At 36.8% G+C, this 21,625-nt stretch overlaps 1 protein-coding gene across 4 annotated transcripts in view; it reads left to right on the top strand.

Moving 5' to 3' along the window:
• The window catches only part of EYA1 (EYA transcriptional coactivator and phosphatase 1), a 165,223-nt gene that overhangs the window by 60,656 nt on the left and 82,942 nt on the right, over positions 1 to 21,625 (top strand). For all 4 annotated transcript variants that reach the window (XM_033202795.1, XM_033202798.1, XM_033202796.1 and 1 more), the window contains exons 8-9: positions 1,642 to 1,724; positions 2,132 to 2,318. In XM_033202795.1, the coding sequence (XP_033058686.1) occupies positions 1,642 to 1,724; positions 2,132 to 2,318 (270 nt within the window). The remainder of the gene's footprint in view (positions 1 to 1,641; positions 1,725 to 2,131; positions 2,319 to 21,625) is intronic.

The raw sequence follows: 21,625 nt of genomic DNA, 5'->3' as shown, positions 1-21,625 counted from the left end.
TGTAGAGTGTCCGTTATGCTTTCCAAAACATTACCTCATCTGATCTGTTGGGAACACTGCAAAGTAGAGTTTTTGCAGATAAGGAAATTATGTTTTAGAGTGGCTAGGAGACTTGTCCAAAACCCAAACAGCTCATAAATGATGAACTGAAAACTCTGTTTTCTGACTCTTAAGCCAATACTTAAATGTTCAGTAGCAAGTAAATAATTGGCATATACTACCACATTTTATACCTGAAGCCATCTGAATAGTGAGTTCACGTTGAAGAAATTCCTTCTTGAACTGCCAACACGTTTATGGTCTTTACCACTCACTTGCCATAAAACTGTAACTTTTTAAAAATGACTTTTATTTCTAATTATAGAAGCAACATAGGTTCCGTGTAGAAAACTTAAAAATGTACATTGGCTTAATGAATGCTATGTAACCATACATCAACTCCTTCAGAGATAGCATTTCTAAGAATTTTGTGCTTTTAGAAAAATTGTTATGCTTTAAAAAATATTTTAAATGAGATTATCAAAAATACTTTTTGTTATTTTAGTTTTTACTTTCACAAAATAATTTTTCATGTCATTAAACATCATTATTACACTGTTTTAACAGCTTCATAGTATTCCATTTTCTGAATAATACCCGTTAAGGACTTGGGGCTGCTTCCCTAGGTTTTTTTATTAGAAGCAACACTGAAGAACATCTTTGCTATCTCTTTGTATAAGTCTATAATTTTTTTTTCTTAGAGTAAATGCCTGACATAAAATTGCTGGGTTAAATGGCATACAGAATTTCTCAATCATAAGCCAAATAGCCAAACAGAAAGATTGTGCCTATGTAAATTCCCATTTTGCATTATATGAATGCCATTTTTTATGTATTTCCCAATCTCTGATCTTATCTTCTTAAAAAAATCTTTGCCAATATGATTATCAATGGTAACATATTATTGTTTTGCATAGCTTAATAACAAAATAGTAAATCATGTGGAAGAGGGAACTCAGCTTTGCCCTCGTGTTGTGTCTTACACAGTGCCTACTATCCATTGTTTAACAATGTGGACATTCAACAGAACATTATCTTGACAGCACGTGTAATAGATAAAACATTAATCATATTCCTCTTTCATCTTTGTTGTTTCAAATTTATCAAGCGCTGCCATTCATTCTTCTGTGAAATGAAATGGCTTTTTCGGTATGCCATTTTAATGACCATATAATACAAGTCTGAAAGCATTTTAAATTCTTGGAAGTAGTATCATAGTTTTTGAGCTTGTAAGAACCTTAAAGATCATCTAATCTCACCCCATCATTTTACATTATGTGAATTTAATATAAATACATGAAAAATCTTGGTGTGTTTTGCAAATTGAAACGTTCAGTGTCTAATATTTTTACACAAATGTATAATTTTGTCCTTAGTCTATATAAGTTACTAACATCCTTGGAAATTGAAACCTCTTTGTTTTTTAGTTTTGTAGTAAAAACATCAACTATGTTAAGAAAACTACATTTTAGACGTGACAGCGGATTCCAGTGTTGAAGATAAACCCAAATGCCAATTCTGCCTTATCTTAATGCTGTTTTCCTGAACCCACATTATTCCACATAGCCTGATGTAACCATATTTCTTTTCATTTTGTTTTAGGTAGCAGTTTTACAACATCATCAGGATTATATACAGGAAATAATTCACTCACAAATTCCTCTGGATTTAATAGTTCACAGCAGGTAATTTTAAAAGCCAGTTTAACTTCTGAAATATATCTTTAAATACAACATGATTTTCTTATATAAATAAAGATCTGTTTATATTATAAGTGAGAGTTTTCCTAAGGCTTTTAGCAGTTTTCTTTTAAAATTCACTTTAGCAGTCTTTTGTGGTGAGTTGTTTGGTTTTCAGATTGGTTTAATTTTACCTAGTATTGCATCATAGAAGAGCAAAAATAAGAGGAATATATATAATCTTACATAAAATTTGTTTTCAAGTCTGGGCTCTTTAGTTAATGTGTACTTGTATGCCCCCCTGTGTGAATTCAGAAAAGCCTCAGAAACCCAAACATACAGTTACACTTTGATATGTAAGAGATAAGCAGCAGTATTTTGACAGACAATTCTTGTGTGGTTTGATTTGGTAGGACTATCCGTCTTACCCCAGTTTTGGCCAGGGTCAGTATGCACAGTATTATAACAGCTCACCGTATCCAGCACATTATATGACCAGCAGCAACACCAGCCCAACGACACCATCCACCAATGCCACTTACCAGCTTCAAGAACCACCATCTGGCATCACCAGCCAAGCAGTTACAGATCCCACAGCAGGTAATTATGTGAATATTATTAGTCCTGCAGGTGATATTTTCAATGGTTTTAATGCATTTTTCTACAGTCATATATTCATGCAGTGGTTGCACGATTTTGGCAGCTTATGGCAAGGACTAAATATAAGTCAAGCAGCATGACTGTGGCATTCATTTTTATTTACTTTTTTTATTTGCTTGAAATTTTAAAATAAAGTATATAAACATCAAAAGCACATGAAATAGAGATTTTATTTGTAAATATACTCAATCTTTAAGATGTGTGTCGTTTTCGAGATGCATAACTATAAATACTTAGCTATAACTATAATTCATTGGCACCACATACTGAGCATGAAACGGCAATGCCTAGAATTTAGCCTTTATCATTATTCAATATTTAATGTTTTTCATCAAAGTAATATCTTGCTGATAGTTTAAAAAACAATCAAAAGTGAGCCTCTGCTTTCCCACATGTGGCCCACTGTGAATTTCATGACGATGTGTCATGAGTGTGGGCATTTGTTATACTTCTGCACAATCCTTGCTGGTCTCTTTCAAATGCCAGCCTCTCCGTGTGGAAATCATCCTACATGATGTCTTTGATACCTCTTCCCCTCATTGATTCTTTCTTTCTTGAACTCTTAATGGTGTCTGCTTAATTTCCTGAATTGGTCTTTACTTAACATTTCCTATACTTTTATATACTTCTCACCTCCTTACCTTAACGTTTTAAAGATGTAATCATACCTTTCATGGATTGCAAACTAAGCTGTTATCCTCAAAGAGTCAAAGTTTTCTTCCTCTTGCCTGTTTCCAGAACTAAAGCCCACTCTATTGCTACAAGTCAGGTTAAAATGGTCTTAACAATGAAAAAATTCCCTCTCTGATGTTATAATCAGAGTATTCATTCTAGGTTATACTAAATCATGAAAAAGAGTTCTGTGTCATAAATGCTAATGTAATTTTTGACTATAGAATTATATTTTAAATATTAATGGGTGATTGCTCCCCTAAAAATCTTCCAAATTTTTCATGTTCCAGGTTTTTTCCCTTTTAAAAAAGTATTCAGACATTGCTTTATTCTAAAGTTTCATCATTCTTGTCTTTCGGTTAACTTCTCATGCTCATTATTTCTGCTGCACATTTTAACTTTAAATATTTTTGTCTTTGATAATTGTATTCCATGTGTCTTTATTTTCCAAAAACTGAGTTGATATTATATTCCTCATTCACTTTACATGTGTATATACAGTGTTCATAGAACCAAGTATACATGTCTCTCCCTTCCTTTAATTAGATTTCACATCTGTATAATCACGCTGAAGATAAATTTTATTGTAGAATGCATTGAATTTATTGTAGGAGTTTTTATAGAATTTTCTCTACTTACATAAACTTCATATAAGCATTATGAGGAAAGGTAATGGTTTGTCGCAACTTTAGGAAGATCTTGTCTTTTCATTTGAACCACCTGTGTCATTCAAGCTTCCTGAGAACTAAAAGGAGTTTTGAAATGAGAATCGTTATGTGAATGAGATGTAGCAAACCTCTTTTAGGGTCTAGAGAGTCATAGAATGAGAAAAGGAGACTGCAGAATAATTTTATTTAATTTATGACATTTTGGTTGTGAAGACTACATTATAAATAAACTGGTGAAGACTTAATTGTGTTTCTTAAATTAAGGTTGGTTAGAGCTTTTTTGAAAAGGCTATCTGGTCAGATATAAGTGTTTGTCTCTGAAACCAGACATTGTTCTAAGTGAGTTTTTTTCCTTAAAGGGATGCTATGTTAAAGAGTGGGGATGGTGGAGTTCAAAGCCAGGCCACATGGAAAACAATGAAAAATTCTAATTTCAAAATCTGTCCATGGTTTTAAGAGTGAATGATGTATTTTAGTTTGTATTGTAAAAGTAAAAGTGCTTAGTGTTTTAGGTACTTATTTTAATTTCATTATTTTATGGGAAAAGAATAAGAATGAGTTGAACCGAGGAAAAAATAATACTTTTCAGATTTCTTATACATACCTCTTCCAACTAAAGCGAATATGTCTGGATTAGCCTTTCTTGTGTTGCATAATTAGAAGTGGAAAGTTCACTGAGTTTCCACGTTGAAAAAAAATGATTTTCTTAAAAAATTCAAGGAAGATCTAGTTTGGGTATTTTGTTTTCATTCTTTAATTTGTGATAAGACCACAAATTCAGCCTGTTTTTTGGCATTAACTTGTCTTTCTTAGTAGTCGTATATAAAATAATAGACTCACTATCCTTGATGAAAAGGAAGTTTTGATGGTAAAGTACATAAAACAGAAGAATTTATTAAACTAAAGGATTTAGAAATGATTTATTAAAAACAATTTCTGTTTTGAGGTAGAATTTTTTACATCATTAAAATAATGTCTCTTTTTGTTGGAATAATTTTGCGTCTTTTTTTTTTCTTTTAGTCTATTGGGCTTAAAGTCAGTATTTTATAATACTGGAGAGTTAGACTCTAGTCATTTTCTTATCTTATGTATGCCTGGTTTCTGCCTTTCAATTTCATGATATTGTGCAGTAGGATCAAATCTAGGTATATGTGATATTTCTCTCATGCTTCATGATTTCTGTTCCTGCATTGTTGGTTGAATTATTATGTCACAATGGACATATAAAGATAATTTGTAAGGATTTTTCAGGGCAAACATGTAAGAACTCATTTGTGGGGTTTTTTTGTGCCTTTTAAAAGTTACTTTTTAAGTCTGTGATGATATGCAGTGTTACTTGTAAACATGTAATTCCTCATGAATTTTGAGCTCAAAAATTATTTTCAAATGTTTATAATGAAATATTCAAAGCTGTATTACCCTTTGGATGGATATTTTAATGCGTTAAAAATAATATAACTTGAATCTGAAAGCTTCCAAAATTTTACTCTATTTTAGAAACTAAAAACAGTGCCTTTACATTCATTTTTTAAAAAATGAATTTGTTAGCTCTTTCTTCACTATCTTAATTTAAAAATTCATGTCATCTGCACAAATGTTAGAATCTGTCTACCTTGAGAAATATAGATATTTTCTAGTCACTCAATGAGATTTTAATTTGTTTATTGTATTAAAAAAAACCCATGCCTACTCTTCAACTAGCCATGCCAATCACCCCTTACCCCCAATTAAAGGACATCTTGGTTGCTTTGAGTTTTGGGCCATTATGCATGAAGTTGCTATAAACATCTGTGTGCAGTTTTTAAATAGATACAAGTTTTCAACTCCTGTGGGTAAATACCTAGGAGTGTGATTGCTGGATCATATGGCAGCACCACGTTTAGCTTTGGAAGAAACTTCCAAATCATCTTTCAAAGTGGCTCTACTGTTTTGTGTTCTCATCAGCAATGAATGAGAGTTCCTGTTGCTCCATATTCTTGCCATAATTTGGTGTTGTCATGTTGTAGATTTTGGCCATTCTAATTGAGGAGTAGTGCTATCTTGTTGTTTTGTTTCCTAATGACATATGATGTGAAGCATCTTTTCACATGCTTATTTGCCACCTGTATGTCTTTTTTGGTGAGGTGTCTGTTCAGATATTTTGCCCACTTCTTAAACAGGTTGTTTACTTATTGTTGGGTTTTAGGAGTTCTTTGTTTATTTTGATACACATCTTTTATCAGATAGGTGTTTTGCAAATATTTTCTCCCAGTCTGTGGATTTTCTTTTCTCTTAGCAGTGTCTTTTGCAGAGAAGTTTTCAATTTTAATCATCCAGTTTATCAGTTTTTCCCTCATGGATTATGCCTTTGCCCCCGTATCTAAAAACTTATTGCCAAAACCAAGGCCATCTAGATTTTTCTCCTGTGTTACTATGTAGAAGTTTCATAATTTTGCATTTTACATTTAGGTCTCTGATACATTTTGAATTCATTTTTGTGAAAAATATAAGGTCAGGGTCTGGATTCATTTTTGCATATGGATGTGCAGTAGTTCCAAATTAATTTTTGAAAAACTGTCTTTTCTCCATTGTGTTGCCTTTGCTGCTTTGTCAAAGATCACTTGACTGTATTTAAGTGGAGCTATTTCAGGGCTCTCTCTTCTGTTCCATTGATCTATTTGTCTATTTTTTCACCAATACCACTCTGTCTTGATTACTATAGCTTTATAGTAAGTCCTAAAGTCAGTGTCTGTCTTTCAACTTTTTTCTTCTCCTTCAGCATTGTGTTGGCTATTCTGAGTCTTTTTTCTCTCCATGTAATATTTAGAATCAATTTGTCAGTATCCACAAAATAAATTTCTGGGATTTTGGCTGGAATCACATTGAATTTATAGATCAAATTGGGACAAACTGATGTCTTGACAATATTGAATATATCCATGTGCATGGAATATCTCTCCATTTATTTATATCTTATTTGATTTCTTTTATAGTTTTTCTCATATAAAGTTTATGTATAATTTTTAGAGTTACACCTAAGTATTTCTCTCTCTGTCTCTCTGTCTCTCTGTCTCTCTCTCTCTCTTTCTGTCTCTTTCCCTTTCTAGTGTTGATGGAAATAGCGGTGTGTTTTTAATTTCAAATTCCAACTGCTCATTGCTGTTATATAGAGAAGCATTTCACTTTTATCTATTATGTTATATCCTGCAATCTTCCTCATTGGTTTCAGGAGTTGTTTGGTTTTGAGGGTGAATATTTGTTGATTTTTAAAGGTATTTTCTACACGGACAATCATGTTTTATTGTGAATAAAGACAATTGTATTTCTTCCTTCCCAATTTGTATACCTTTTATTTTCTTATTGTATCAGTAAGGACTTCTAGTATAATGTTGAACAGGAGTGGTAGAGGGGACATCTTTGCTTTGTTCCTTATCTTAGAAAGGAGACTTCTAGTTTCTCACCATTAAGTATGATGTTAGCTCTAAGTTGTTTTTTGGTGTTCTTTGTCAACTTTAGGAAGCTCTCTCCTCTTTCCTAGATTACTGAGAGCTTTTCTTATTTTGAATTGGTATTGGACTTTGTCAAATGCTTTTTATGCATCTGATGATTTGATCATATGATTTTTCTTCATTAGCCCATTGATGTGATAGATTACATTAATTTTCAAATGTTGAACCAGCCTTATATATCTTGGATTAATCCTACTTGGTCATGACATACAATTTTTATACATTATTGGATTCAGTTTCCTAATATTTTGCTGAGGATCTTTGCATTTATGTTCGTGAGAAATACTGTTCTAGTTTTCACATCTTGTAATGCCTTTATCTTGTTTCAGTATTAGGGTAACGCTGGCCTCACTGATGAAGTTGCAAAATGTTCCCTCTGCTTCTGTTTTCTGGAACAGATTGGAGAGAATTGGAATCAATTTTTTTCTTAAGTATTTTGATGGAATTTACCAGGGAAACCATCCTGGTCTAGTGCTTTCTGTTTTGAAAGACTAATTGTTGACTCAATTTCTTTAATAGGTACAGGCCTATTCATATTATCTATTTTTCCTTCTGTGAGTTTGGGTAGACTGTCTTTCAAGGAATTGGTCCATTTCATGTAATTTTGTCTAATTTGTGGAAATAGAGTTGTTCATAACATTTCTTTATTATCTTTTTAATGTTCATGAGATTGCTAATGATGTCTGTCTTTCATTTGTGATATTAGTAATTTGCGTAGTCTCTTTTTATCTTGGTTAGCCGGCCAATTTCATTGATTTTCTCTTGTTTTCCTGGTTTTAATTTTATTAACTTTTCTGATTTTCACTATTTCATTATTTTTTTCTGATTGCTTTTGAGTTAACTTGCTTTTCTTTTTATAGTTTCCTAAGAGTAGAGCTTAGATGATTGATTTTAGATCTTTCTTTTCTAGTATATATGTTCAGTGCTGTTAATTTTCTCCTGAGCATTGTTTGTGTGGCATTTCACAAAATTCGATGGGTTTTTCTTTTTCATTTTCATTTACTTCCCAATATTTTAATACTTATTTTTGTTTTCATTACCATTGGAATCCTCCCTTTTAATGAGGTATATATTTATAAACATTTTATTGGAGAGAAAAATCTTAGAAATTTCATAGTTTACAATAAATATCATTAGTTACAGTTACCCAGACAGTCACATCTCACAGATTAAATGGCTATCTCTTATTAGAAAGTATGTGTAATTTCTGAGTAGAAGGGTATTCCATGGTAAATTCAGATTTCACTTTGATCATAATCAACTAGTTTTCCTTGTTCAAAGACTGTATGACAGTGTCACAATTAAATCCATGATTACTTTAAATAATAAATTATGGATTTCACTCATTTTTATTTTTAAAAAACCATCTTTTACAAAGCCAATGATTTTTTTTCTATGATCAAAATAGAAGTAGGGAAAAAATAAATTTGAAGGTGTTTTCCTTTTGTGCTAATATCTAAACTAGCATTTTATCATCCCCTAGCCACTGAGGTATAGAGTAAGTTATCATCTTGTACTGATCCCTAAAAGCTTAAGTTAAATTACTACTAATCTGACTAAATACATTATTTCAAAAGAGTGATAAAAATAATTTTTTGAGTATTAAGAAAATTTTAATTGACTTTTCTCAAAAGATCACTTAAGCCATTCTTGTGAAGATATTTTTTATCATATGATTCGTGTGTATAATCAAAATTTAAACAATCATCTATAATCCAACTGCTGTGCTATATTTCAATAATTTGGCCTGACAACATATGTTTTATCCCAAATCTCTTAGAATATCTCATAATAATTATGATAGTTATCATCACAATACATAATAAAATACAATCGAACACAATTGTTGAGCTTAGAGCTCTACATTCATTACCACATGTAATCTTACAATATACTGTGAGATAGGTACTATTTGTTCCATTTTACAGATGAGGAAAATGAGGCACATCACTCTTAAATGCCCAATAAGTGTTAGGTATCATTAAGTTAATCAGGAATATTGAGGCTAAATTCTTACAAAAGCACTGTTTACCGATAATATTGTATTTTTAAAATAATACAAATACAAAGCAGTGAGGGACAAAGGTAAAAGTGAATGGTGAATGAAACATTTTAGATTAATGTGAAATAAAAGATAATTAGTTCTTAGGAATAAGATTTAGTATGAATGCCATAGAAAAGTTTGTTTTTCAAAGGATTTGTTCATTTGAATTTCTGACAGCAACTTGATGTTGAAATCTACCTTCACGTGCGCTGATCGCATGCAGACAATTTACTGGTTAAGGTGATGGACGGGAATCTTGCCAATATTGAATTTCAAGTGACAGAGGAAAAATCAGTGTAAGAGGGAATTCAATATGCATGGGAAACCATTTGTTCCCTCTGCTTCTTTGATCCCTGCCAAGGCACAAGAAAGTAGAGCAAAGCGCCTGAAAAAGAGGAGAATGTTCGTGTTCAAAGTTGCAGAACTCTGAGCCCTCAGAGGAACTCAGTGTGACAGAATAAAAAAACTAAACTCCCGGCTATCTTCCCTGTCATGCAGGATATTTGGGTCTCGTCTGTACTCACTAACATGCTTATGTCTGTTCATTGTGGAAATGATCCTGAGGTTTGCAATAGCAAGCGTCTTGATGTCTCCATTTTGCCAAGTGAACAGTTTGGAAAATCTGCAGGCCATACTTGCTCATTTTCACAGATGCCTTGTGGACTTTGGAAAAGTTTGCAATTTGTTCAGCTCAAAAATAAACTATTTCAGCAAAACAATTTTAACTAATGTTTTGGAAACATTTGTCAGCAAAACAAATATTTGTATCTAAAATAGCCAGGCTACTAAGATGTGAGAAAACAAAACAGATGTTTGTTTTGGGTTTGTCGGGTTTGTTTGTCTTGATGGCATTTGTTTTCTTTCTTTCTTTCTTTCTTTCTTTCTTTCTTTCTGGAGGATATATGGTGGTATAATGAGATGATAAAATTCATGGAAATAAAGTTCACTCTTTGTTTTATACTGTGAGGAACATTACAAAAATGAGCTTTGTTACCTGTGAATTTTGGACTTTATTTCCAAGAAAAGAAAAATTAAGTCTCCTAAGCACTTACCCCTTTTGTGCCTCATTACTGGTTTCCCTAATTTTTTCAATTATGTAGCCATATGTCAGGATGCCTTTTAGAGTCAATTTTAGCACATTGGATTTTAATATGTAATTCTTTCTTATATTTAAACATAACATATGATTTGTATATTAATCAAAATAGGAATGCATATATTATTGAGCTAATTAAATTAGTTTATTAACCCTCCCAAACATTTATTATCTTCTTTTGTAACTAATTGATTCATTATTTGAAAAATTGTTACATACTAAGTGTCCTACGGGACCAACACAAATCAATGTAATAAGTTCTTGTGTTTAAGTTGGAGGACATCAGCATTTACTGATTCAGTTTTTTAATTGGAGATGGTTGTAAAGAGGACAAAGTTTTAAGTGTTTGCCATCCCTTCACTTAATTTAATTGCAATTGCATCGTTTAGTAAGTGGCTTTTGGATTAAGTTTTAAATAAAGGCAGAATTGATGGATTAATGGGGCTACCAGTGTTATTTCTATGTTGATAGTAAATACTGTTTGATAAATTTTTTAAATTTACTGAATAATAATACATGAACATGGGACAAAATTATAAAGGCACAGATGTGTTTACAGATACTCAGCACCTTGGTTTCCTTCAGCAATGTTTCAAAGATATTCTTTGCTTATATAAACATATACTTAACAACTGTCCCCCTCCTCTCTTTTTTCCCACTTTCAAGTATGTTTAGCTTTTTGGTCCTTCACAAATAATAGAGTACTATCCTTGTTGTTCTGCACCTTACTTTTTCACTAGACAATATACAGGGAAAATTTCAATAAGTATTTTTGTTGTGGATTATATATACAAATTTAATAGTGACTAAGATTTTTTTGAACACTTACTAGTGCTGGGTATTGTTCTAAGCACTGTTCATCCATTAACTTAGATAATTCCCACCCAGTTCCATGAGATAGAGTTGTGTTGTCATTGTCCCCATTTTACAGATGGGAAAACTAAGGAAAGGTCAGTGATAACACTGAAGTTAAACCTCTGGAAGCTTGACTTCAAACCTGAGTTTTTAATCAGTAAAGCATGCTGCTGCTTGAAACCACTGTGTCTGAAGTTTCAAAGGAACAGAAAAATGAAAATATAAACAGAATCCTAAAGGTAGTAGCTGTGTAGTAATCATCTTCTGTAATCAGCACTCTCAGCAAAAGCATATATTATGAGGCATTCAGTTAAATATGTGTTAAATGTTTGAGCTTTACTTGCTGATAAAATAATGTAGGTCTGAAATTATAGGGAAGAGGTATGTAGTATATTTTGGGTTATTATGTCATAAGTATTCACTGAATTATAAAAGCAGTTTGTGGATATCTTGGATAATCCAACAGCTGTTTGCTCCCGTTCTCTCTCATTTTCGACTTCCTGAATCTGTTCTCTCCCTGCTTCCCCTGTATCCTATTTGAATAGTCACCTGTCATGGACCTGCTTAGGGAACAACTTGCCGTATCTCTTTACCATTTCCCTCCCTTTCCTTCCAGGGGCTTCTTCGCATCTTGTCCTCCTTTTTATTGTTATCTTTTAAAAATTTTTTAAATAACTCAAATGGCAGCTCATGGTTGATGAACACTAGGTGTAGGAATGGTGACGATTCTATCAAGGAAAAGGGAAGCCATTCATTTTAAAGTGAAATTGGGGGGTCTGAATCCAATACCATCACCTTCTAACACTTAAAAATCCTGATCTGACTCCTTCAGAAACTTCAGAGACCTCTTTGTTAATTTAAATTTCATTTTCTCCATTACCATTATTTAAGATAAGTTTTAACTCTTTCACTTTTATGTGACTGCTGATATTTAAGGGTATAATTCTTTGCTATTTTGCATTATATTTGTGCAGTATTTCACCTGGTTATTGATTGATTAGGTAAGCATGAATTGGTTTGGAAATCATGTCTGCCATCATTTCTGTGAGAAAATAGCTTCTGAATTTCAAACAACTGATTTAAACATATTTAGAACATAGCCTATTTGTAAATAGACTACTCTCTTTTATGTACAAATACACTTGCATAACCTTAGCATAAAGCAGCTGGGCAATAGGAAAGCTTTTAATTTTCGGTTAGCATCGACTGTATAGATTATTTTGCCGAAGACCTTCACCTTACTGAATAAAAGTAAGGAATCCAGAAAGATTAATTTTTTCCTAAGCAGCACAGCCTGCCATTGGTGACATCTCTTGACGGGACACTAGAACGACAGCCTTGGGAGACAGAAGGGTGTAGTGTGGCCTTTCCCATACTTCCCTGGGTAGCACAACTGTCTCCCAAAGATGGAGATGGATATCCTTTTATCCTATAATGAGTTCCCAGGTAGGAGCAGTTAGGGATACAAGTTATCAGATTTAAAGTTATTGGAGTTTCTCTACTTTAAGTCTTTTCTGATTTTTGATATGACAGTACTCATTGAGAACTGAGTGTAATGTCCAGTGCTTCCCAGTCATATCTGGCTGAGGCTGGGTACCACTTTCCACCTGTGCTTCCCCACCACCCCATCTGAGAATGTCTATGAATGTCTCTTGACCACCACCCTCCCTTTGAATACAATTAGGAAAAGCTGGAGTGGTGGCTAGGGATTTGGAGTTGGGCTAACCTGGGTTTGAATTCTGGCTCTGCCACTCACTTGGGAAGGCCACTTAGCTCCTTGGTGTATTATTTCTCTATGGAATGAGCATAATACCACTTTTGTGCATGGGATGACTATGAGAATGAAATGACTAGCAAGTGGCTAGCAAAGTGACTGATATATACTAGGCCCTCACATGTCCATTTCTTCCATTCGGACATTCAATAGATATTTATCAATGCTTGCTGTGTGCCAGGCACTGTGCTTGGTGCTGGGAACATGCAGGTGACAGGAAAGGCAAGGCCCCTGGCCTCGGGGAGCTGATGTGTTCTTCCCTCTTGAAGTTCGTTACTGTTGTACATTGGGGATTGTGGTTGTTTCAGACACTGAAGCCTCAAAAGTGTGGCTCACCAGTTTCTTTCATGTAGAATGACTGAGGGGAACTTAAACCAGTGGTTGAAATGTGTAAGAAGAATAATTAGAGGTTTCTGCCAGGTTATCCAGAGATTACTGGAGAGTGGATAATGGTCATATTCTAGGGGTGATGAAGCTGTCTTAATTGGGTTACTAGACCTTGACTGATGAATTAATTTACCTGGAAACCTCGAGTAGTGCCTGTGTGAACAGAGAATCATGGCTATGGAATACAGGTAGAGAAGTCAAAGCAATTCTCTAAGATTAATTCAGTTAATGTTTATTGGTCCCAGACTACTGGTTAATCCTATAAGGCTAGTCAGCAAGTTTACTTGCCTTTAGTTTATTTTACAAGTTTTTTGTGGGAGATTTCTATGACTGAAAACAAAATTATTACAATTCCTTTACATTATATCTTTTATTCTGCTAAGGTAATAGTCACCGAGAATCTAAACTCGAGAATCTAAACATTTACAAATCTAAATGTAATTTATTCAAGGTTTTGCTGAGGTCATTTTTTTTCCTTTTTTGCCAAAACCTAAAAAAAAAATTTAGGCCATGCCGGGTGGCTCACGCCTGTAATCCCAGCACTTTGAGAGGCCAAAGCGGGTGAATCACAAGGTCAGAAGTCCAAGACCAGCCTGGCCAAGATGGTGAAACCCTGTCTCTCCTAAAAATACAAAAATTAGCCAGGCGTGGTGGCGGGCACCTGTAATCCCAGCTACTCAGGAGGCTGAGGCGGGGAATTGCTTGAACCCAGGAGGCAGAGGTTGCAGTGAGCTGAGATCATGCCACTGCACCCCAGCCTGGCAGAGAGAGTAAGACTCCGTTGCAAAAAAAAAAAAAACAAAACTCCCAGTATAAAATTATCATGGTCACACTATCACATGTAACTTTGAAGGTTTGATGGCCCATAACTTCATGGTCTGTGTAGAACCCAGGCGATTTTTGAGGAATGTCATTGGCCTTCCCTCAGGACCGTGGCCTTCTACATGGGAATCTTCCCTGATTGGGCCTGTAATTTTCATTAGAGAATGTCTATTTCTATTCTCGGCACTGTTAACTTAGTAAAGCCTATGAGTCTCCCCCTCCCCCACTCAACCCAGCAAATAACACCTTCGCATACCCTCTTACCTCACTGCCGCTTAAAACTCAAAGGAGAAACTTGTTACTGTCAGCTGGCATAAGAATATGTCATGGCTGCATGCCTCCAGATATTTTCAGTTTTAGCCTCAAGATGCCTTCCTTATTCCAGGGTTCTGCACTCTGCAGTAGTGAACTCCAGAGTTACAGAGTCAGCAATAATCAGCCTTAGAAGAATCTTGGGACACTTGCTGTTTTGTTTACGAGGGTGTGCTGCTGGCATTCCACTGTATTCCTCAGTGAGCAGTTCTGTGAAGTGTTTCCTTCCCATCTCTATAATGGGAACACCTACATTTTTTATTTTAAGTTCTGGGTTACATGTGCAGGATGTGCAGGTTTGTACCTGGGTGAATGGAGAACACCTCCATTATTGTGAAGAAGTTCTTTGTCACATCTTATGCACACCATGAGCCATAGAACTGTTCCTGCCTTTGCCCTGTATGGACTTCAAGAAGACCCGTGTGGTCCATTTCCTCACGGGCTCCATTTTCCCCTTCTGATCCACATTTTTCTTCTAGTGTACTCATTCATTTTTTAAAAAAAGATGACGGTTATCATGTATATATTTGGTGGGTTATCTTAAACCCTTCTTTTAGAAAAGTGGGATATCAATTCTTCAGAAACAAATTAAAAATTAAAAGGTTGGGCTGGACGCGGTGGCTCATGCCTGTAATCCCAGCACTTTGGGAGGCCGAGGCGGACGGATCACGAGGTCAGGAGATCCAGACCATCCTGGCTAACACGGTGAAACCCTCTCTCTACCAAAAATACAAAAAATTAGCCAGGCATGGTAGCAGGCGCCTGCAGTCCCAGCTACTCAGGAGGCCAAGGCAGGAGAATGGCGTGAACCCGGGAGGCGGAGCTTGCAGTGAGCTGAGATCCTGCCACTGCACTCCAGCCTGGGTGACAGGGCGAGACTCTGTCTCAGAAAAAAAAAAAAAAAAAGGAATTAAAAGGTTGTATTCAACAAGAATAAGAACCAGAGAACAGACATGCTCAGGAAGTACTTACTTTGTTACAACAACAGTTTTGGAAACTTTTTGGTTAATATTTGCATGAAAACCTGATATGCACAAAAAAAGCCTTTTGGGTTAATATGCACACAAAAATCTCTTCAGTATTTTCATATAACTGTATTCTCCCAAGAGCACATACCTCTTTATCATTTCTTCTCTTTGCTCAAAGTTCCAAACCTACCTGTTTAATGAATAGGCAGACATGTTATTCATTTCAGTTCAGCTATTTCATATATTTTTTTAAAAAGCATGCTGCCCATGGTAAAATCTCTCCCAATGTAAGGAATTCACTTTCTCTATCATGAATATTGTTTTCAGTTTCTGCAATTTCTTTTTTTCCCATGCCTACCACTTCTTAAATGTTCTGCCTTCAAACATTCTAAGAACTACAGGGTTTGCACTGAGTCTCTCTAGTTTCTCATTTAGTGTTTTTCCTAAAGTATATGTTTCCCCTACACTTGTTCATCTAATTAATTCCCTTGATTCAGCTTTTATATTGATAAAGGTTACCAAGAAAGCACACTTCTCTTGAGATATATTTCTTAATTGTGCTCTTAAATTGCATCCCATGGTTCCCTACTTGAAGGAAAAGTAGAAAACGCAGTTTCTCCTACTGACATATGGAAATGAGATTTTAATGATGTTTGTCAAAGTTTCATTACCCAGCCATTGAGCATGTCTTACTTTCAAAGTACTATTGGGTTCTGTGGAGATACAGAAGACAAGAGGGCCATTCACTGTCCTCAGGAGCATTTTGCCACCAAAGACAACTATGTATACAGCCAAACCTAATAAAAGTTCCATTTTTAAAATGCCATGCTAGAAGAAACAAAGTCCTCAGGAAGAGTGCAAGAACAGATTTCTTACATAAGTATTTGAAGAAGAAATTAACAAAGGTGAAATTCTCAGCATTGGAGGATGTGAAAGTGTGAGGGACAGAGGATAGGGAAGGGATATTTATTTGAGGCTAGAGAAATAGACCACTTTAAATGGGCTTAATGACAGGATATCGTTTCCACCAAAACTCCGTTAAGTTATATTTAAATTTGTTAAAGGATGAAAGCATTTTTGAACTGGAATATCACTTTATGGTCTTCTTTACAAATAAGATAACAGCCCAGAGGGGTGATTTTGAACTACTGACTTAGAGCAACAACACAAATAAAATACACTTGTATAAAAACACTTTAGCATGCATTATTTGATACAATCTTCACAATGGTGCTTGTTCCCATTTTACTGTTGAGGAAACTGAAGTCCAGAAAAAGTCCAGATAACTCAATAAATTACAAGCTATCAAGGCTGCTCTGGAATGTATGCAACCCTAATGTGTTAACTTATAGGTTATGCTGTCCACTATGGTGAAATTGGAATGAATCCATTTTCCATGTTATGTCTGGTAAGTTAGGGAGGATATGCAAATGCACCAAAATTTGCAAGATTCAGCTTCTCTGCAGATGGGTTATTTCCCAAACAGTGAAAGGAAAGAAGTTCCCCTTACTAGAGTCAGTGAGGATTCCATCACCCATGCAGCCAAGCTTTGGTTGTGGGCAGCCCCTCTCCTTTAGGCCCAAACCTCCTGAAGAAGGTGGCAGCCAAGAGTCCCCAGGCAGGTACCCATCAGAGGCTGCACAGCCTGTCTCTGGCCTCCTCATTGACAAGTGAGACTTATGCTTGGAGAAATGATGCTGTTTCTGAGAACACTCAGGTCTGGAGGGTGTCTGAGGTGGGGTTGGAGGCTTTAGAGAAGACAGGCCTGGCTGGGTTCAGATCCTGACAGTGGTACAGCCTAGCTGGTAGCCCTTCATTTTGATTAACTTCAATCTTTTTATCTATTAACTGGGGACAGTAATATATCCCTAAACAGATCTGGGTAGAAACATTCGCAAACCTAGAAGAAGCCCTGTTCTGTCCACTCTTCCATTTCTCAACCCTGAACCCAGCCTCAAGTTTCTTTTGCTTTGATATCTATCTCTTCCTGGCTTTGCACTGTTTCAATCAGTTGAGCCCAGAGGACGGGACGGGATAGTGAACCAAGTGTGTCAGAGTTCTCCTGTCAGAGAAATGCTGTCCCCTAATGAACATGAAGCACATTGATAAGTATTTCCCTGTGACACATCCCTCAAGAGAGTGCTAAACAGACCCTTGGGGATTATCAGTGATCATGTGCATTTTGCTGTGTGAACCAGAGATGCTCCACATGCCAGGTTGTGAGAAAAAAAAAAAAAGTTTATTGAGCCTCTGATATGTTCCAGATACTGTTCTAGACACATGGGACTCTGCAGTGAACAAAAATCAAGCCTCCGCCCTCAGGGAACGTACATTCTATTGGTGGCACAGATGATAAGTACATATAAAATGCATCCGGCAGAGTGCCTGGAAGGATGAACAGCTGAGTAAGGAGAATAGCGTTAGGGCAGGTAAACTGTTTCGGAAGAGTTGTCCATCAGGTGACACTTGAGCAGAAGCCTTCGGGAAGGGAGGAGAGAGCCACCTTGATATCTGGGGAAAGAATTCTGGGGAGAGGAAACAGTGGTTGCCAAGGCCTGGAGGTGGGGCTGTGCTTTGTGGATTCAGCAAGAGCAAAGAAGCCCCATAAGGCATTGGAACCTCTGGGAAAAGAAAGTGAGAAGGTGAAGGCAGGGAGGAAGAGAAGCTGTAGTAGAAGGCCTTGTGGGCATGAGAAGGATTTGGGGTTTTATTTTCAATGACATGAGCAGTGTTTAAGCAGAAGCATGGCATGATTTCATTACACTTGAAAATAATCTCTCTGGTCATGGACAGAGAATAAGTTGCAACAAGGCAAAAGATGGGAACAAGGCAGTCAACTAAGAGATGATGCCTGTGTCTAGGTAGGAAGTGAAGGTGGCCAGGCTCAGGGATAGAGGTTGAGGTGGTGAAAGTGGTCAGATTCTAAAGACACTAGAAGTGGAACTACCAGGATTTGTCAATATATTGAATGTAAAGGGGAGGAGAAGAGAAGAATCGGTGGATGACACCAAGGATTTTGGCCCAAACAGCCAGAAAAGTGCACTTGCCATTTACTGAGATGGGAAAAAGGAAAACAAGGTGGTGCTGAAGAGATCAGAGCTTCTGCTTAGCACATGTGAAGTTTGAGCTGCCTGTTAGAAATCTAACAGGAGGTGGTGATTCAGTTGTTTGATAAGTAAGTCTACTGTTTACAAGACAGGTTAGGGCCTAAACTTGTGAGTCTTCAACATCTGGAAGCCACTGAAAGCTGTGCGTGTGGATGAGTTAATTAGGACTGTAGGAGCAAACACAGAAGGGGAGTCAAGGACTGAGCCCAGGGCCTTCCCAAACGTGAGCCAACTGGGAAAAGAGGAAGAGCTAGAGAAGGAGATTGGGAAAGAGCACCCAGGGAGTCAGGAGGAGAACTGAGAACAGGGCCTTTCAGAGGCCAAGGAACTTAAGTGTTGCAGGAGGAAGCCATGATCGACTGTGTGTGGCACTGGCAAAAGGCAGAGAAATATGGAAATTGAGACTTGACTATTTGGTTTGACAGAGTGGATGTTGTTGGTGATCTTGACAAAGAGCAACATTAGAGAAAATAGCATGATGGAAGTGGGTTCAAGAGAAAATGGGATAAGAGGAAGTTTAAGCAGTAGGGATTCTCAATTCTTTCAGTGACTTTTCCCGTACACTATAAGGCAACAGAGAAAGAGGGCAGAACCTAGAGGAAGAAGTGGGAGATGCTTTTTAGGCAAGAAATCTATCTAGCTTGTGTGCACATGCGGGTTATCTAGAGTAAAAGGAACATGGAGTGGAGTCAGTGACAGGGCACTGGAGTCTCATGCCAAAAGGAGGGGTTGGCCTTAGGAATACAGAAGGTCCACCCATCATAACCTGAGGGGAGGCAGACTGCATACAGAGTAGTTACAGGTGGGGAGAGCCTGGCAAGGAGAGTAGAGAGTGTGGTTGCTTCTGTTTTCTCAATGAATGGGAAGCCAGGTTCCTTGGTAATAAGAGAGTAGCAAGCTGTGTCATGGTATTGCTCATGACACCCCGGTGCATAATAAATATAGGCAGGGCCAATATTCTACAAGGTCAGGGACCATCATCCTGCTCAGTCACATCCCTGGTGCTGAGCATGTTGCCTGGCACATAGGTGCTCTGTCATACCACAGAATCCAAAGGTAGTGCTTGTTACCCTGGCCTAGGAATTTGTGATAGCCGCCGGCAAGACCAGCTGCAAAACTGGTGGGCCCCTTGTTCAAAAATAAAGAATTTCAAGACAGCACAGCAGACTACTGAACCAAGTGGCAGGCCCAGCTGAACATAAAGCCCTGTGGGAGTGCACAGGCTGCACCTCCAGGAGACTGGCCTTAGCCACAGGTACTTGTTAAATCTGACCAAACCCCAGTGATGCACGAATCACAGTCAGCAGGCCCATGGCAGTGGCCAGAGACAAAACTCCCTGCAGAGACAAACTTGGCCTATTTTCCTCTTTCAGATGTTTGAGACTGAGTCTAAGCAGCAGTCACCATCTTCACAGATTAGCAGAGATGGAGGTTTAAGGATTCTTGTAAGAAAATGAACAGAAAGATTCATCAGAGATATTCAGAAACTTTTAGGAGCAAAATGTTCACTAGCAATATCTCTTAAATGACGATACCACAAATCCCTCTGTAGGAAGAGAAAGGTGCACAATGGTGGGACAGAGGGAACCTCAGCAGTGTTGGAGGTTGCAGCCCATTGTGAATATGAGGTGGCATTAATGACCATCCAAGAAAAAAAAATTCTCAGAAAAAACAAAATAACATAAGAAAACCTCCCCATTCATTCCCAAAACTGCAACAGTAAAGAGTAGTATGGGTAAATTAGATCCAATGCAAAGGGAGGATGACCTGTTTTGTAGCTGCTTTAAATTGAGTCGTTTCAAAGATTGTTTTTAAAAACCTACCATATAGAGACCTTTTTAATGGAGTTTTTCACTGGGCATGGTGGCTCATGCCTATAATCTCGCACTTCTGGTAGCCCAAGCAGGCAGATCACTTGATCCCAGGAGTTCAAGACCAGCCTGGCAACGTGGCGGAACCTCATCTCTATAAAAATTACAAAAACTTAAAAAATTAGCTGGGCATGGTGGTGCTCACTTGTAGACTCAGCTACATGGGAGGCTAAGGTGGGAGGATCACCTAAGCTCAGGAGGTCGAGGCTGCAGTGAACTGTGATTATGCCACAGTATTGCAGCCTAGGTGACTGAGTGAGACCTTGTCTCCAAAAAAAACAAAGAAAAAAAGGAAAACAAAAAGTTTCCCAACACTGTTCTCCTTTTATCAGAAAAAAAGCAAGTTAGCTGAATGAATGTGTACACATGTATACATTCCGTGTTGTGAACATTTGGTTTCAATGACATTATACTCAGTCATGTGAGAATTCAAACGTGAAGTTTAGGCCACCACTGCAATTGCTTTAGACATTTTAGGAATAAAAGGAATTTTGGTTTTCACTCTGAGGATATCTGACTGTAGAGGCTGAACATTGGCCAGCCCTTCCCTCTAACTGCCTTACAGGAGAGGAGAATGCATTTTATGCAATGTTGTCTAGAAGACTAGAGGTGGGTTTTTTAGAAACATCTGTCAGATTCAGCTATGGGAGGTCACTTTAAGTCAGATAAAATCCAAGTGTTCATTGTAAAGGTCTATGTATCCTTTTTTCATTCACCTTTTCACTTGAATTTCCTGGTTTTCTTACATAACAGCATGGCTTGACAGTGGTAGGGTCTTTGAGTTTTTCTTTTCTCAGAAACTCAGCTTAGCTCATTTTCTGGAGTCACTGGTATGCTTGCCTGCTCAAGTAAGTTGAGTTTGTGTCCCTTAGATTCAGCTGACTATAAAAAGTCTGGTAAACAAGTATGGCCAGGGACCCAGACCTGGGACAGCAGACTTAGTGCCTGCACCTGGCCTTTATGTTAGAGATGAAATCAAAAAATCAGTCACAAGATGTGTATTTCTGGTGCCTGTATCAACCCAAGCAGAATTCATAGCCTGTCATGCATTTCTGTATGCTGCTATGAAGGCAGAGTGGAATGGTTGCAACAGAGACCGTGTAGCCCAGAAAGCCTAAAATATTTACTGTATTACTCTTGACAGGAAAAATTTACTGAGCCTTGCTCTAGAGTATAGGAACTC

Source organism: Trachypithecus francoisi, unplaced genomic scaffold (assembly GCF_009764315.1).
Source record: "Trachypithecus francoisi isolate TF-2019V2 unplaced genomic scaffold, Tfra_2.0 Lachesis_group7, whole genome shotgun sequence".
Classification (NCBI taxonomy): Eukaryota; Metazoa; Chordata; class Mammalia; order Primates; family Cercopithecidae; genus Trachypithecus; species Trachypithecus francoisi.
This window is presented reverse-complemented; position numbering and strand designations above follow the sequence as displayed.